Genomic DNA, 17,353 nt, shown 5'->3' with positions numbered 1-17,353 from the left:
AAATTCTTTTTTCTCTTTGATAGAAAATAAACACAAATTAAGGCTAATCGCTGTGTGATTGGCTACATTGACATTTATGCGTGAACAAAAAAAGGTTGACCTAATGTCAAAACACCTCCAATCCTCTTCTCTGCCTTGGGGTTTGAAAATACCTGGAAGGCCCAAAATGAAGAGTTTTAGAGTGGACATAGGCTATGAAACAATGTTATGGCCATTCAGGTAAAAACATATGTTAGGTAGTAAATAATTTAATTGAGAGACGTAGCACCACAATCCTCTATCCATCTATTCAACTGAGCTGCAAGAATCTTAAATTGTATCTGTATCAGAATTGTGGCTTCTGTAGAACAGACAGCTCTGAAACATGTGGAACCATGACTGAGCCGAAGCACAAACACAAAGCAATGCAGTTGTGGACACTTGAGATAATCCAAACTTTTGTGTTGTTAACTTAAATGTGCAGGTGGATTATTGCTATACTGAGTGAATCACTCCTGGTACTAACGGATACGAGTTTATTTGTACCTGCAGAGCGGCTCTCTGAACACATTCCACAGTCCACTTCATGGTATCGCATCCAGTCTGGCAATATATGTTCTCCCGCCTTTCCCATAGGTGTCCTCGTCCCTGGATGGCTTAATGCGGGCATCAGGTGTTGGGCTGGGCTGGGGCGGCTGCTCGCAGGTGGCGTAGGGGTGAGTGTGCCACGTGCCGTCCCGGTAGGTGCAGTAGCAAACGGTTTGCTCGTCTATGTTGACACGCTGCCCTGCCGGGATCACCCTGCTCCCAGCAAAGCAGTTGGGACCTAGAGATTCAGGAAACATGGTACAGTCGGTCTTATGGCGAAGTCGGTTCCCTCCTTGGAAACAGTTTCCCCCATGTTGGAATAGAGCTTCCACCGGCTCCAAAGCTGGGGTTATACATTATGTTACGTTATGGCAAAAAGAAGTAATAAGGTTGGGTTTGGTTAATGTAAAGAGAAACATTATTCAAGAAAGGAAAATACTTCACCTAAACATACCACCCTCATTCAAACCCCCTCGTTCAAATACTGAAAAACCTACAAGTGACTGACGGTTCAACATGTGTTTGTAACATATATGCTATTTTCAGGAACGTTGTTTGGAATGCACATACTGAATACCGAGCAAGCAGAAATGTAAACAGCCTGTCTTTGATATCCCCCTCTCTCAGATGGGGGTTCCTTTATTTGGCAGCTCCCCCCTGAAACAATTACCAATGCCACGACGGGAGGACAGGAAGTACAGTTCATCTGATGCCAGACCCAACTGGGTTCAATAAAACACAGCTGACTTGAGGGAAAATGGTAGGAGTAGGGGGGGTAACAAGTGACGCATCAAACCAAACCATCTGTCTCGTTATTATCATCCCTGCTCTTCCTGCCCCCCCCCCCCCCCCCCCCCACACACACACATTTAAATCCCTCCGATGCTACAAATGGACTTCAGTGCCTGTTGCATTGACATCATGCATGACATAACAGCATGGTTCTATAAGCTGCTGGCTCTGTGAGGTGACGTAACTAGAGCAGCTTCAGGGAGCTGCACGGTGAACACACGCTGTCACAATAACAACTTTTGATGGCACACGCTCGAGGAAACAGCTTCAGTGTGTGTGTGTGTGTGTGTGAGTGCCAAATAACAAAAGCATTTATTAGCATTTTTTTTTAATTCATAGTTTGAAATTTCATTACATTTAAATGTCATTTAGCTTCTTTTTTATCTAAAGCGACTACCAACTAGTGCATTCAACATCTATGAGGGTTCAGCATCTTGCCCAAGGACACTTTGGCATGGCCTGGGATTGGGGGACGACTGCCCTACCCCTCAGCTGTGGCTGTCAAAAGAATGTCTGCTATTGAAAATAGTTTGATCCTCATGCACATGTTCTTCACTCTGTACTACAGGCAAACACATGTGCTGTCACATCCCATCTCAACACACACACACACACACACACACACACTCCATGCCTTCAGAGGACAATACAGTACATTGGCCTCCATTGATTTCAATTTCACATAGACTTACTCTAACCTTAACTATAGCTACAACCTGCCAAACCTTAACCTTAATAGACTTACTCTAACCTTTAACCTAACTTAACCTAACCTTAAAAAATGTCTTAATCAAAAAATTGAATGGGAACTTTTTGTCCCCATAAGAAGACAAGTTCCAGAAAGTGAGTGTGTAAACAGATTTACGTCCCCATAACATGAGTGATAAACCCACCCACACATATTCCCCCACACACACATTCATCACAACATAACGCAACTCTTTAAGTGGCTCTGTACAAATAGAATAAATTTATGAGATATTACCAAAGATATTCACTGTTCACTTGGGACCATAAATATGCCTTAGATCAAAGTGACTGGGTGAGACTTACCAGCCTTGCAGATGGGGCAGCAGTGGTTGGGTTCGTAGGTGGGGTTGACGCAGTGGGGGGCGGGACAGCCTGAAATGCTGCAGTACACCTCTCTGTTGGCCTCGCAGCGGCATCGCTCACACCTCGACAGCTGCAACACACAACCCATTTGAGCTTCATTGACTGCAAGTTTCCACGTGAGGTCAATATTGTCTCATCATTAATGACAATGCGATTGACTACAGAAGAATGAGACTGTAGGGGGAGGAGATAGGATCGGTCCCACTGAGCACACAACTCATCTGTATTTATTGTTACTGGACCGGTTGGAATGAACGGTCTTAATACACAATTATAACATAAAACAAAGCTTTTTCAGTGCTAACAAAATTCCTTCCACCATGTGTCCAGGATCTTCCTTCAGTAGTTTAGGCAGAATCCTGCTCAAAACACCAACAAAAGAAATGGGCAGGTGAATACAACCACCTCTTGGAGCTGAGGAGTTTGTGAATTACTGCAGCAGTACTAGATTTTTTTCTCCACTTTTATGGAGGCAACAGAAGCAAAACACAACACGGACAAACAGTCAGACACTAAGCAATGTGAGGTCTGTTAAATTTGTAAATGAAACCAAAAGAATGAGCTGAAAGAGGCCAAAATAGTCTGCTGAAGGCAAATGCAGTGTTGTGGATGGCATTATCTATTACACACATAGACTGTATATAAAGTTTACACACAATATATATATATATTACGCAATTTGTAGTAGGCTATATAAAGTAATGTTAAAACCCCAAAACCGATATTTTCATGTTAAAGTTTTTGTTGTAAGACAAAATATGAAAACTCGAGATGAGATGAATAATAAGAGGTAGGATACACACTTCATCCTGTGCCCTATCTGGTGGAGGTCCTCTGTCCAAATAAAGTTTTAGGATCTGTGTTTTTACAGCTCATATTTTCCTAAGGAAAGAAGAAGAACACCACCTACAAACTGACACCCATCAGTAGACACAGTACACACTATTACAGACTGTGTGACATATTCTTTAAATGGAGATGATCTTGACCAGTCACCTGGAACTTTGCATATGCAAATCACTATGTCACGCAGCCCAAAAAAGAAAAGAAAGGAAAAACCGTTAAACTCAGGCGGGTTAAAGAAATAAAATCAACTGGATGGTGCGTAAATCGAAGTGGACGCACGATCGGTGTCCAGGAGCTCAGTGAACTTGGGAAGGGGACAGAACAGTGAGGCTGGTTGGATGGTTCTCACCCTGAATTCCTCGAGCAGTCGGTAAGTGTTGCCCCCGTACACACAGACCCTGGCCATAGCGTCGCACACCGGACAGCACGCTTTATATCTGACCCGCGTGCACCGGGGGTGGATGCGTGGACACTTGGGTCGGACGCACATGGGACCATCCGAGGTGCACGTGCACGGACACGCCGCGGGGCTCGGGTAATAGACCTCTCCAATCCCGTAGACGAAACCGTGGTCGTCGATGCACCACTTCCCCCGGTAGTCCCCGAACTCATAGTCCAAGTCGGTTTTGGAGGAGTATTCCGCCGCCACCGCGAGCTCCGCTACGCGCCCAGGGGCCAGCGGCGGCAGCAGCTGGAGCAGGAACAGCTGGAGCAGGAACAGCTGGAGCAGCGCGATGGGGAGGCCGCCGTGCGCACAGTGCCAGTGGCTCATGGTGAACAGGTTGCTCGCACCGACATCGAGATTAAACGTGTGTGGATCTGTTGCGCTCCTACGCAGCGAGCTTCTCCACCCACAGTCAGATGCGCCTGTGACGCGCTTTCGTACATGCGTGTCAGTCCAGGGTGTCACTCAACTACTGCTCAGCATATTCGTCCATCCATGCCTCCATCCATCACATTCATTAATTTATCCATCCAGCCATCCTTTCATTCATTGATCCATCCATCCCTCCATCCATTCATTAATTTATACATCCAACCATCCTTTCATTCATTGATTCACCCATCCCTCCTTACATCCATCCATTCATTCAATAATCAATTAATTTATCCATGCATTTATTCATTAATCCATCAATCAATTAAGTAATTCATCAATCCATTCGTCAATTCATTCATCCATCAATTCATTCATTAATCCATCCATCCATTTTTGTATTATTCAAAGGTAAAGGTCAGTGACCTTATATGAATCTGGAAGAAAAATAAATTGTGAAGACATGTACAGAAACTGCACTGTTTAGCAAAGGCATACTACCGCTGTGCATTAATTCTAGTTATGTATGTTTTTGAAAAATGTCTTTATTAATTAATCCTGTGGAGTTTTTCAGCACATTTGTATCATTATCATTGTTTAATATGCAAATTTTGTAATGAATTAAGATCTGCTTTCAAAATTTACTTGCAATTCAAAACACAAGTAAAATATTAAAGAAACGAGCAGAAAAAAACACTACACGGCCACAATCTGACTGAGAAATCACCTTTATTCTGATAGACAAGTTGACCGTACAAAAAAAGAGGCAAAAAAAAGAGAAGCCTAATACTTAAAACAGTCTAATTCAAGTAAGAAAATAGTCCTTTAAATGCACAAGTGACTGAGGTTATATTAGGATGAGATTAGACTGTGCATTTTTTTCTGAAGTTGTGTTAACAGGAATATGCCGTCTAAAGGAGCATTGCAACCTTAAAAATATAGCCTCAGGTCTGTGAGGTATTTCGGATGAAAGGCTGAAAGAGTTGGTGTCAGATATTTCCGAAATAAATGTGATTTCGACAGGGGAACAGACATCCATATCATCAACTTTTTAAAACCCATGCTGGTCATTTGATTAACATATAAAAAAAAACACAATGGAGTCCATCATGTAAAGTATTTGTTGTTTTTTTGCAGCATTTTGTACTACTTTTAAATTTGAACAGTTTCTCGTGGCTTTCACTCACTGACTAAAATTACGGATTCAATGGTTAGTATTCAGTATGACATGCAGTGTATGTGTGCATAAATAATTGAAATGTGGCATTTTCAAGACGTGGAACAATATGTGTTGCCCCCTCCCAAACTAAAACGTTGTAAATGGCATCTGATTGAATGTTTTGATAAAGGTTTAATACTGAGGCTGAAATTGATTAGATTTGTCTGAAAAGGTTCCACTATATATATTTAAAAAAAAAACACACAAAGTAGAACTAACAGTAGTTGTTTTGCAAATCAAACAATGATAAAGTAGAAAAGTTTGAGGTTTTACAAGTAGGGGGGTCTTTTCATGCAACGCACTTTAGCCAGAAATATTTTCCTAGCTAGTAGGAGAGAAGGTAAAATATGCAAGGAACCCCCTGGAGTTTGCAGCGATGGTCTTATCTCAGCAAATTATACAGTGCTGATTTAAAGGATCATACATCTGTACTCTTAACATTTCAGCCACAACCACCAGTATTAAGTCTACACAGTGGTAGTTATGGACAACAGGTGACATTTCGCAGATATAGTATAGGTGTGAGGCTGAGTCGAGATGTCAGTTACTGCTGGTATGTTAGGTCAGTTGAACGGGCCTGGAGAATAGCGTTTCCTGCCGATTTATGACAACTTGGGCTGATAATCTACTCTGAAGCTTGTGATAAATCAAAAGTTCAGTGAATGTGGAACATGTTAGTTGGAAACTCAATTGGAGGTAACCGGTTTTGGACGTTAAGAAGGAGGAGATTATTAACGGTCATCTCACGTGAGATACCGGTATATGTCGTCAAAGCAGACAGTGAGGTTATTGTTGACCATTTACATTTTAACAGCCCTCTGTTGTCCTGAGCTCAGCATGTATGTGGTTATTTTAGATGACAAGGAAATCCATTGGGTGAGATGATTACACGAGAAGCAGTTTGTACAAAGCCTGGAGCACAAACTCAGTCAGGTCAAAATCTCACTCATTACTACTGATGAATAAATCTAAAGGAAAAATACAGATTTAAGTGAAATCCTCATTTCCCCTTTGTTGGTCCGGATGCCTTACACTACAAGATGAAAACCACACACAGCTCATTAAAATGCATGTTAGCTATTTATTGACCTAAATAACAGACCCTCAACCATTCAGCACTTCTCACCATCAGGCCTCGTTCAGACTTGGTATCAGTATCTGTCTCTCAGAAAACGTCTCCAGTGACCACAGCGATCTGATCCCACTTAATGCAAATAAACACATACATCACTTCTGTTCCCAAGTGCTCAATGCATGCTGGGAGCGTTCACACCGGTACTCAGAGCTTTCTGCTTGCGATGGGATCACCTGCGACAAATGTTAACAACAGGTCTGAACAGGGCTTCCATCTTACTCTCTAATAATAAAAAAACACTTCTTCCACACCTGCTGCTCCTCTCACAGAAGGGGAGCTGCAGCACAGAGAAGACATCTACAGCTACCACTGTGTATTAAACACTGACTCTTACATATCATACTGTTGGCTGTTTTGGCTAGAGGGAAGTAGTGGTGGTGGAGGGGGAGGGGCTTGGTCTTCTGAGGGAGGCGGAGGTGCTGCGGACACATTAGGGTTAGCTGCGGGGGAGTTGGCTTCCTGGCCCACAGGGGGCTCTGGGGCTGCTCCTCCAGGGGTGCTCTCTGAGGGTGGAGGGGGCATGCTGTTACTGCTGTTGCTGCAGTCGTCACTGGGGATGCTGCTGTTGGGGGTGCTGCTCTCCCTGGGAGGCTCAGGAGGAGGAGGAGTTGCTTTATCAGAGGCAGAAGAGGGAGCCTCAGATGGAGGAGGTGGAGTCAGATGGGAATCTGAGGAGGGCTCTGCAGGAGCAGCTTTATCTTGAGGAGGGAAGAACGGATAGAGAGAATAAGAGATTTGAGCAACATCCACACAAAAAAATATTCATTTTAATTAAGATGTTGACACATGACCCTTTCCCTCAAGAATCACCCAGACTCCAACATAGAAAACTTGCTGATGGCAACTCTAACACTTGTTCGTAGTATTTCTGCAACTAAGCAATCAACCGAGTAGACAACCTGCTTCCTGTCTGCAGCAGCATATGTATTACAGTGAATGTCAATATTTATGTGACATTCTTTTTCAAATGTGTTAGCATGGGCTAATATGATTTCTGATTTAGATCCAAATGCTATTATGGAGATATACTTTTCTTTTGAAATAAAATGTTAATGTGGTCGTACCCTGAGGAAGTAATCAATACAGGTCAGCAACCCACTGGATGATTATCATCAATTCAAAACAAACAGGTCCACATGCATACCTGTCGCCACTGGTGGGGGCATGTCCTCCTCTTTGGTCCCTGAAGGGGGGTTAGCTGTGCCTTTAGCATTAGCACTGCTCTGCTCAGCAGCTTTGTTACAAGCAGCCTCCTGCTGCTGCTGCTGCTGTTGTTGCTGCTGTTGCTGCTGTTGTTGTTGTTGTTGCTGCTGCTGCTGTTGCTGTTGTTGTTGTTGCTGCTGCTGCTGCTGCTGCTGCGCCTGCTGAGCAGCTTTCTCTGCCTGCTCAGCTGCCTCACGCTCCCTCTCCTCTGCCCGACGACGGGCCGCCTCTTCAGCCGCGGCCATCTCTGCTGCAAGCTTCTCCATGTCCACCTCAACCTTCTGACCGCAAAGCTGGAGATACACAAATCATTGTTGTCAACAAAACTCCATTCTCTGTTTGTAAAGGTTTCCAGGGTCCCACATTTATGAAAATGAAATGAGTTCAAGATAGACACAATCGTATAAGCCAATGGTCCTCGTCTTTTTACAAATCAAACGTTTTAGATCGTAATAATTCTCTAATTAAGTGATAATACTCTTCCGTCATGATCAAGTTCATATTTACTTCAAGGGTGGTTAACATTATCTACAGGGATGTTTTGTATCTGGAATGACACCTCATCCTCACTACTCAGTTGTCTCTATGGGAATAAGCCGCTGTACCCGCTTGAGTTCAGTGTTGAACGAGTCAGTGGTCTCCAGGAAGCGTCTTTTTTTGTCTTGGTGGCGATCCTCGATCTGCAGCAGTTCAGCCTCCAGCTTCCTCTGAAAACAACAACAGACGGAGAATGAAGCACACGGACAATCAGTGGCAACATTTTCCCAAAACAGTGGCTGCCAGTTTCATCTAGACAATGCAGAAAACTTGTCCCGCCAACGTACCTGGTGCACCATAAGAGACTGGACCTGCCTCTTGAGGACCTGCATGCGGGCTGTGGTTACCACTGAGCGGACATCAGGTACCACAATCTCACTGAGGATGTCGCTGATGAGCCGGTGGTTCCTCTGGAAGCGAGCAGCTGCTGTGTGCTTCACTGAAAAACCATCATCATAGTCTGGGAAGAAGAGAAGAGTAACACTTAACTGACAACCATGATGGAAGAAGACAACTACTAACATTGTTTGAAAACATTTGCCCTAAAAAATGAGTCTGAATAAAAAATGAATTCCTTATCAGACACCTCACACATCTTAACTGAGGCAATTGAATTATATTCAAAAGACCAAACATGTAAAACTCACCATCAGGGTCTTCAGCCGGCTGAATGCTCATGTATGGCTCGCCTTTGTCCATACGAGTCTGCCTCTGTCTGCTCTCCTCTTCCATTGCAGCCTCAGCCCGGTTCTTAGCGTTGACGTAGGCCAGGTAGGTTGGGGAGTTGTGGTAGGCCTTCAAATTGTCATTATACTCAATCTGGGAGAGTTTGGTGAAGAGAAAACACAAAATTAAAGGATATCACTACTGTTTCCAGATTTAGACGAAGTTCCTGCTGACCTGTTAACAAAGGCTCAGTTGGTGTGTGACGTTGTTGATGATTTAAAATGTACAAAGCTTCGGGCGAATTTTAAGCTATCACAAATTTTTCGTTTCATGGCTCTGTCTGATTCAGAGCAGAAAATGTTGGCATTAAGCCTAAAAGGGTTAAATTATCTACAGCAGAGTAGAGTAGTAGAGTACATTAGTCAAAATCCTCAGTTCACAACTGTGCAGGAATGAGTTCACCTCGGGCCACTCACCTTCTCAGCTTCGTACTCGTTCAGGTAGTCCTGTTTCTCTTCATCAGTCAGGTCTCTCCACATCCCTCCGATAATCTTCCCGATCTCCCACAGCTTCAGGTCGGGGTTGGATGCCTTCACTTGGTCCCATACCTTGAACATGGACGCAAACACAAGACGCAAACACGTGCACAAGACGAGGCATTGCCCCACAAGCACACACACACACAAACACAACACATGGTCATTGCAGGTCAACTGTGAATACGTTTATTACAAGACAGTGAAGGAAATGAAGGAGGAAAAGGTGCAAAGGAAAGCATTAAAGTGCCTAAATGAGGCATTTACTTGGCAGAATTATTAACTGGATTAAAGGTGAAGCTGTTGCAAAAAAGCAGGATGGAATAGAATGAAATATTTCTTAAGACAGAATTGCCAGTTTTGTCAATATGAATGTTTAGAGTAGATTCTACTTAAGCAGAATCAGAGCAGGGAAACTAGAGAAGCCGGGAAGACAAAGCCATTCAAGGAGGAAAGTTGAAGGCGCAAAAGCCAATCATGCTTGCACATGCTTGTTATTTCTCTTTTAGTGCTGACAAAAACAGGATGCTACTGTAAGCCAACGGGATAACAGAGTGGAAAATCTCCACTAGATGGCTGAGGTGGTGGTGAGGCGTCATGGCTTGGCTGTCTCCCACCCTCAAACCGCTGCACCTTTTCAGGGGATGGGAGGACAAGCAGTAAAAGCAGACACCGTGGATGGGTGTCTTACCTTCCTGCTTACCTTCCGGCTGTACCGCATGTAAGGCATCAGTGGCTTGTCTGGAGGTTTGGGAGGCTTTGGGACGGTGATGCCTGAGGCGTTCTGCAGGAGGGAGAGAAAAGAGGGGCAAAAGTAGTGTAAGTGAGGATTTAGAAGGGACATGGATGATAGGGAAATAAATACAAGGCAGAGGTTCAGAGAGAGAGAGGGAGAGAAAAGAAAATTAACTCTTGTAAAACATCCATTAAATTAAGATCTGAACATGGTGTAGATGTCAACACAGCAAATCACTACATGCAAGTGGCTCTATATGATTACTTACAGCCAGACAAAAGCATTTATCAAACATGTCAACCCATTAACATGCATGTTTACATATTAATGTATTTCAGCCGCAATCACTTGCATGGTTTGAAATATGGCTGTGTGATAAAATGATCTTGACAATTACTGTGAGGTGTATTGACACCAAAAAAAAAAACCACACACATTTTGTTGTTGGAAATGTAAAGATGATCGACCATGAGGAGAATCAAACATCTGCACAAGATGAGGAAATTGTGGCAAAGAGAAGTCGCGCAACATATGCGATTTAGAAATGGCTCAGATTTCTAGAACTGGATTAATAGTGGAGCAATATCTGTTGAGAAACACAACGGTGACCTGCTTAAAATCAGCGAATATTACTACCTTACAATCGCGGTATAGAGAAAGTGAGCAGGTTCCAACCTCAGCAGCAGCCACTCACATCTTTTCAGTCATTATGACACAAGGTCCATTAAACCAACAACGATTACATTCAGTGATAGTAACAATAACATCATTTGTGTAATGTAGAGGTCTAGGAATCATGATAAAAGCATTTGTCCTCAATCATTGTTACTGTGATGCATTTTGATAAATATTTCCAAATATATATTTGCTTATATATGTGCCAAAATCCTCCAGCCTTACCTGGAGGTAGTTAAAGACATTGACAAAACAATTAGACACAACTCATTCTCTACATTTTTTACTTGCCGTGATTTCCTCCTCTTGTTCAAACTACTAAGACTTCCATTCTTAAAGCAATTCAGAGATGGGGGACGGAAATAAGACTGAAGTGGACACAGGAAATATCCTCTTCATGGTTTGATCATATAATTATAGTCCATTTATGTTAATTAATCTCCATTTTATAGATTTGTCCTTTTGTTAACCTCAATTTTTAGTAACATTTAGCTTCAACTTCTTAAGATACTCATTATCAACAACTTGGCTATGTTTTAGTACCAAAATTAACTAATAGTCTTGAATGCTGTGTACTCTGGCTTGCCATGTACTAAAGTACATTCGCACTGACTAATCTGATTTGAGACAGCAAATGATTACAAGTATGACTTATTAGCCATAATGAGCTGTTAGCATCATGCACATGGGCCAACTCTCACTCTATGAGGGGGGAAACTTAGTGAAACTAAACACAACAATTCCCTTGTCACTTCAAAAACCTATAATAATACAATACCAGATCTAATTGCATTGAAAAGCATTATTAACTTTTTTTCCATCACCATCGTCATCCCAGCCTCTGCATTAGCTCCACTTTGAGCCTTTTTAATGCTCATGTCTTTCCACCGTTTCCTCATACCTGTGAGCCCCCTCCCTCTTAACCTGAATCATACCCATACCCATTCCCTCCCTCCCTCCATCAATTCATTACCCTGCTGGAGCCTCCGGAGCTCCCTCCCAGCCGGAGGTTGTTGTAGGCCAGATGGCTGTAAGGGTTGTAGCCCACAAACCCAGGGGTGGAAGGCAATTGCTGATGGAAGACAAATGAGACAAAACACGGATGAGAAATGGCTCACAAACAAGAGGAAGAAGGATAAACAGAAATAAGTGAAAAGGTAGGGGGGGGGGACATGAAAATATATCCTTTTGCTTGTTTGTTTTCTATGATATCATCATGCAAGCCCACGTTGAAAAAAGGCAAAGCTAACTGTGCAGCAGGCATGTCAATGTTGCATCTAAACCAGGATCCTGAAACAAGCTTAATGATACATTTTTATGAACATGTTGTATTTATTTAATTGTGCATTTGGGTTTATGTGTGCACGTTTGCACTTTGACTTTACAGTATGATGTGCCCTGTTGCTTAATGCAAAGGAAAGAAACGCTAAAAACAAGCATTTTGATTCCAACTAACATAAAAGGACTAATTATAATTAGAAAGAAATGTCTTTCCCAGTAGCCATAATCCGCCATAAGAACACATGAGTCAACATGACCACTTCTTTGAAAGATCTTAAATGAGTGCTTGTCATGACGGGAAAAGCAGGAGTGATACTGATGATGTGAAGCTGAATAACATTTGTGGAATCATCCGTCTGCTCAGACAGAGGAACGTTAACTCAAACCAATGCAAAATGTGGATAAAGAGAGTTAGGTAGCAGTGAAGAAAGACAATTAAAAAGGCACTTAAACAGTACACTAACATGTACTAACAGTTAACTGACATGAGAGCTGAACACTTACTGGTGTTGGGGCTGGGGGAGGGGGAGGTGCGTAGGATGGCCGTTCTGCGCATCAAAAAAGAAAAAGTAACGTTAGTCAGCTATTCCACCTACCTGCTACCTATAGTTCATATATTTCTAAGATTTGATTGTCTACATTTAAAGTGCATATGCATCATATAAACAATATATAGGGGGAAACTGGGGCTTCCCTCTAAACATCGATGATACAAATCAGCCAAGGAGTCCCCGAGTCTGACCTTTATTTTGCCAATGCCCTCCCACCACAAAACAACAAAGGGACGGTTCGGCTGCCCTGAACCTTTTGGGGTTTTACACTTTTGCTTTTTAAAAGCAACATCAATCAGGCAACCAAAGAAATGAGGGATTTGTTTTCATACATATGGCCTTAGTTCAAATCAACACAAAATTATGTATGCACTTGAGTCTCTGAGCACTGAAAAATAGTTCAGTAGACTGGCTGCTGTAAGTTACATCTGTATGTGATGGTATACAGCTACAGATACAATCGCTAGGGGTTGAATTGCTTTTGCTGCACCAAACTAATTCTATACTATGGTGCCCGTTCATGCAATAGCAATTGAGGAAACAGTATCCAAGTATTGACTAGTATCAGACATGATCTCCATAATATCAGTGGACATTTACATGAAGTCGTTAGTGTAATACATGTAGAGCCCTGCTATTAAAGTGTTCGGAGCTTCGTGCTCTCCGTCAATGTGTATGTTTACTTACTTGACATCGTGGATGCAGTCTGGGTTCAAGCGGAAAGAGCTATTCACATATTGGTTAGCCTGGAAAGGACAACATCAGCACATACCGATAGGATTAGTTTCATCCCTTCCTTACAATTATATAGTTGTTTGGTACAAAAATCATCATAAAACAAACCGGTAAATGACTGTTAGCATTCATTCATGACAACGGCTAACGGGGCCTAAGAAGCTAGCATGTCTGGCCTGCTAGCCAACCCCGCTAACACAAAGAAGCTGTTTGCCCTGTAATAATCGTGTGGCTAATATACAACAATTGGGTTTTTATGCTTTTTAGTTCCAGTAAAGCTGCTCGAAAAATAACCAGTGTTTATACAGACGGCTAGTCACGTGAGAAGTGTGCGCCACTTTCAGGATGTTTGAATTAACTTAGCTGCTTAAGCTACAGTGAAGACCATGGCAGCTAAAGCTAGCTTTGTACATAAAGGTAAATTACTACTCTAGCTTCATCACTGAGAGGCAGATCGAATGCAGCATAAACAATTCCTGTCAACGGTTAAAAAGGGGTAAAATTATATATTTGTATGAAATAACACAGAAGGTAATTTAGCAGCACTCACTCACTCGTTCTTTGTTCCCTGTTAGGAGCGTTTCATCCGCCTTTCTCTAACAAACCGGAACTGCTGCGGTCCCCTGGCCGGCGGAATCGGGTAGATTTTTTCACAATAAAAGCGTGTTTAGTTCCAATATGAAGCTGCAACCATAGGTAGTATAGACTGTGAGCTGAGGCACAGTCGTCATAGATAAAGACAGATACAATGTCTACAAGGAAACTACACTCATAGAGCACAAGCCTTCACCAAGGTCAAACAGTCCCATTATCAAACCACATTTAATTTAACTACATCCAGGTTTTGGTCTGCCCCAAATCACACACACTCATCTGTCCCCTTAATGTGTCAGATTTTTTTTTCATCGAAATAAATGAATTATTCTCTGAGGAATCAACGAAAATGTGGAAAAACCCAATTTCTGAAGCCCCAAAAGTAAATGGGTCCTTTCCTGGCTAATACCATATCTGTCCAGCAGCTTGTATGGTACCTCCCAGTAGTTTTTGTGTAATCTTGCTAAATAACAGTGAAAAGAAACTAATCAAACATTCACATCTACATAACACCTATAACAGGGGTTTGTTCCAGGTTGTATTGTTTTTAGCTATGTATTAAATTGATATTATCATCCTACTACATTTGGGTGGATTTTGGTAAAGAAATTGCATAATTATATTATACATTTTGTGGCTGACTTATTTCATTTGTTCAGCACTGTAAATAAAATACTGTAAAAAAAAAAACATGCCAGAGTAATTTCTAATTTAAAATCAACTCCCAAGGTAAACAATGGTTTAGCCCAACTGACTGCAACATTACTACTATTACAATATTTGAGTTCATACTTTGAGTACCTCGTTCGACATACCACATTTTGATTAATTGTTCTGCTTACATAGACAATTAATTAAAATCCGAATAAATGCAAAGAATTTCTGCTTCTAATTTTCAACATATATACAGTCAAATTAAATTTGATAGAATATATAGAATTTATACAATATATACCTTTGAGTATCCACCGCCAATGTTTTAATACTCAATTTCTGAGGATCAAAATCTACAAAACAACATCCAGCTCAGGAGTTGGATTTCTGGCATATATCCATGATTGTTAAAGGAAATGGGAAGTTGTTAAATTGAAAGAAGCTGGACTTTCCTAATTAAGTAACTGTCATAACTGATACAATGAAACCCAACGGATCTCAGCCTTGAGGCAGGTGAAGTCACATTTCCGTAAGAGCACTACACTTGGCTTTAAAATGTGTTTTAATGTGTGTGGGTGTATACAATTACTGTAAAGTAGTATCCAACAAGTTTGGACAGTGTTTCCTGGAGAAACAGGTTTTGGCCTCCATTCCCTGTATAAGAAGGCAGACACCAAGAGCTGTCAGCTGTGTCCTGAGGTGTTAATCCGACATAAAAGCAACAAGGTAGGTCTACTGAGGACGTCAGTCCTCCTTACTACGAACTTCTCATAAAAAATAATTGATATGTATTTTAAAACACCTGTTAGTGAGAGGCAATGTATTTGTGTTACCTTAGAATGAGCATTACACATTTGGGAGCTTAACTGGGAGGTTAATAGGTGATTTTTTTTCTTCTCTAAGTCTGAACAGGTGGTTGCATCGCCAAGTCGAAATTCATGGATTTTATTGACCTTGGCTTTGGGATTTGGGAGATTGTCACGTCAGTTTGTGGCGCCATAGTTAAAGCAGTTCCAACACATCGCCAGTGCGACATTGAGATAACAAATGAATCTCTTCAGTACACTCTTTGTAACCCCAGGTAATTACTATTTTTGCCTTAATGTTCAGCATTTTGTGTCATTTTTTAGAACTCCTCACATTTAAAAGTTAAAATGTGTTTTTTAACCTTTACTTCCAGGATGTACATTAAGCATGGACGCTGCAGGAAGCCTTTGCCTCCCACCATCAGTCAGTCCTCATCTGGGGAGGTGGAATTCACCAAAACTCCGAACACAGCATGTGGATCTGCTGGCATCGTCACGTACGAACTCCTCCAAACTTCTACAAAAGACACCACTGAGCAGATAGCTGTCCTGTTCAAGGTGCCATTTGACCTAAACTTAAAGTCAAACGAGTTCGCAGTGGGAGTCTTTGACATCGGCAGAAACTGTAATCATGGTCTTTTTCAGGATATGTCAAAAAATAAGGGCAAAGCGTTTGTCAGGACCAAAGCAAAGGGCAGCGTTCTCACCCACAAAGACCAAAATATCACCGTGATGGCTACAATGTCCGACTGCCACTCACCTGTCATTAAGGTGCAAGTGATGGACGCCTGAGAAACACTTTTAACAAATTATATTATTTCCTGCTTGAATTTTTAATTTGCAAATCATGGAGTGAGATATTTATTCACAAATTTATGTTGTCTGTTGTGAAATATTTTCAGGGGTAGAACAGAGGTGTCTGGCATTAGCCTGACGTTGTCAGACTCACAATTCTAGTCAGAATGTGAGTCTGAGACCGTTCCATTGGGCTGTGATTATGGGGCGTGTTTCAACTGACCAGGAAGTAAAATTCTTCTTGGCTCAATTGGATAGACCTACAACCAATCAGAGCAACGTAGTATGTGACGTATGCTAAGCAACGCATTGTGAGTTATTTACTAAACGCCGGGTTCACACCGGACGCTTCAGCGCAGCGCCAAGCCTTAAATAACAGCTGGCTCCCATCCACTCCCATGTTAAAACTTTGTGCCGGTCACACCGGAGGCTGAAGCACCGCGAGGCAGCCTTGGCGCAGCGCGGTGCTTCAGCCTCCGGTGTGACTGGCACAAAGCCGTGCAGCGAACTACTGGATCAACGGGTGATATTATTAGCGCTGCCCGGCGGTTCAGCGTCGCTTCAGTGTCCGTTGTGAACAGCCAAGCGCCGGCGCGATAGGGATTAGCGCGGTGCTTTGGCGTCGCCTCCACGTTCTGTGTTCCTCTTTCAAAATGAATGCGCTGTCGATGTCTTCTAAAACAGACTCAATGGCAGCATCTACACATCTCAGCTCGCCAGCGGCAGGCATGTTTGTTGAAAACGAATTCAACCCAAGGGCACTTTGATGACGTGGTTGATTACGTTACCGTTGATCATCTGTCAATCATCGTATAAAGCCCGCCCTGACAATCTGATTGGCCCGGTCGGGCATAATTTTTTCCCAACGGAGCGACTCCAGACCGAAGCGCCCGACCTAAAATGTTGTGGGCGGGGCTAAATTCGACTGGCATCCAGGCTAGTCTGGCATGCTTCATGTGTTTGGCAATTGATTCTGTGTTGTAGAAATTTAAACTGTTGTGTTAATGTGAATGTACTGCACATTGTTTGCCATTGGTATAATATGTTGGTTCACTAAAAGGTTCTGTACCTGAGTTCAATACAATTTCAAAATAA

At 42.3% G+C, this 17,353-nt stretch overlaps 3 protein-coding genes across 5 annotated transcripts; 1 reads left to right on the top strand and 2 right to left on the bottom strand.

Annotated features, from left to right (window-relative positions):
- Nucleotides 1–563: 563 nt before the first annotated feature.
- Nucleotides 564–4,090, bottom strand: si:dkey-283b1.7 (von Willebrand factor C domain-containing protein 2-like). The gene is made up of 3 exons (XM_053443158.1): nucleotides 3,668–4,090; nucleotides 2,413–2,542; nucleotides 564–805 (listed from the first exon to the last, which is right to left on the bottom strand). Exons 1-3 carry the CDS (start codon nucleotides 4,088–4,090, stop codon nucleotides 564–566), a joined length of 795 nt encoding a protein of 264 aa, XP_053299133.1.
- A 757-nt stretch (nucleotides 4,091–4,847) lies between these two features.
- On the bottom strand, nucleotides 4,848–14,041 carry LOC128458577 (SWI/SNF-related matrix-associated actin-dependent regulator of chromatin subfamily E member 1). 3 transcript variants are annotated; one of them, XM_053443462.1, is made up of 11 exons: nucleotides 13,960–14,041; nucleotides 13,362–13,420; nucleotides 12,628–12,671; nucleotides 11,816–11,914; nucleotides 10,123–10,215; nucleotides 9,372–9,503; nucleotides 8,877–9,048; nucleotides 8,517–8,689; nucleotides 8,298–8,399; nucleotides 7,634–7,985; nucleotides 4,848–7,187 (listed from the first exon to the last, which is right to left on the bottom strand). In XM_053443462.1, exons 2-11 carry the CDS (start codon nucleotides 13,366–13,368, stop codon nucleotides 6,820–6,822), a joined length of 1,542 nt encoding a protein of 513 aa, XP_053299437.1. In that variant the 5' UTR covers nucleotides 13,369–13,420; nucleotides 13,960–14,041; the 3' UTR covers nucleotides 4,848–6,819. The 3 variants fall into 3 exon arrangements, with proteins under 3 accessions (XP_053299437.1, XP_053299439.1, XP_053299438.1); XM_053443464.1 differs by having other exon boundaries at nucleotides 10,135–10,215; XM_053443463.1 differs by having other exon boundaries at nucleotides 13,964–14,034.
- Nucleotides 14,042–15,324: 1,283 nt separating this feature from the next.
- LOC128459029 (DELTA-thalatoxin-Avl1a) lies at nucleotides 15,325–16,678 on the top strand. Its single transcript, XM_053444126.1, has 3 exons — nucleotides 15,325–15,383; nucleotides 15,561–15,738; nucleotides 15,838–16,678. The coding sequence occupies exons 2-3, from the start codon at nucleotides 15,596–15,598 to the stop codon at nucleotides 16,253–16,255; spliced, it is 561 nt and encodes a 186-aa protein (XP_053300101.1). The 5' UTR covers nucleotides 15,325–15,383; nucleotides 15,561–15,595; the 3' UTR covers nucleotides 16,256–16,678.
- Nucleotides 16,679–17,353: the final 675 nt, after the last annotated feature.

Source organism: Pleuronectes platessa, chromosome 16, assembly GCF_947347685.1.
Source record: "Pleuronectes platessa chromosome 16, fPlePla1.1, whole genome shotgun sequence".
NCBI classification, from domain to species: domain Eukaryota; kingdom Metazoa; phylum Chordata; class Actinopteri; order Pleuronectiformes; family Pleuronectidae; genus Pleuronectes; species Pleuronectes platessa.
Note: the sequence above shows the minus strand (reverse complement) of the source record. Positions and strands in the feature narration are given on the sequence as shown.

What these genes read in the sequence shown, in the direction of transcription:
- si:dkey-283b1.7 (XM_053443158.1), bottom strand. Translation starts at nt 4,090, where the DNA reads ATGAGCCACTGGCACTGTGCGCACGGCGGCCTCCCCATCGCGCTGCTC. An exon ending in GACTGCTCGAGGAATTCAGG is followed by an intron (nt 2,543 to 3,667) that starts GTGAGAACCATC and finishes TGTGTGTTGCAG; the next exon opens with CTGTCGAGGTGTGAGCGATG. An exon ending in CTGCCCCATCTGCAAGGCTG is followed by an intron (nt 806 to 2,412) that starts GTAAGTCTCACC and finishes CTGAATCTCTAG; the next exon opens with GTCCCAACTGCTTTGCTGGG.
- LOC128458577 (XM_053443462.1), bottom strand. An exon ending in CTCCCCCAGCCCCAACACCA is followed by an intron (nt 11,915 to 12,627) that starts GTAAGTGTTCAG and finishes GTCTTCCATCAG; the next exon opens with CAATTGCCTTCCACCCCTGG. An exon ending in GCCGGCTGAAGACCCTGATG is followed by an intron (nt 8,690 to 8,876) that starts GTGAGTTTTACA and finishes TCTTCTTCCCAG; the next exon opens with ACTATGATGATGGTTTTTCA.
- LOC128459029 (XM_053444126.1), top strand. Translation starts at nt 15,596, where the DNA reads ATGGATTTTATTGACCTTGGCTTTGGGATTTGGGAGATTGTCACGTCA. An exon ending in TACACTCTTTGTAACCCCAG is followed by an intron (nt 15,739 to 15,837) that starts GTAATTACTATT and finishes CTTTACTTCCAG; the next exon opens with GATGTACATTAAGCATGGAC.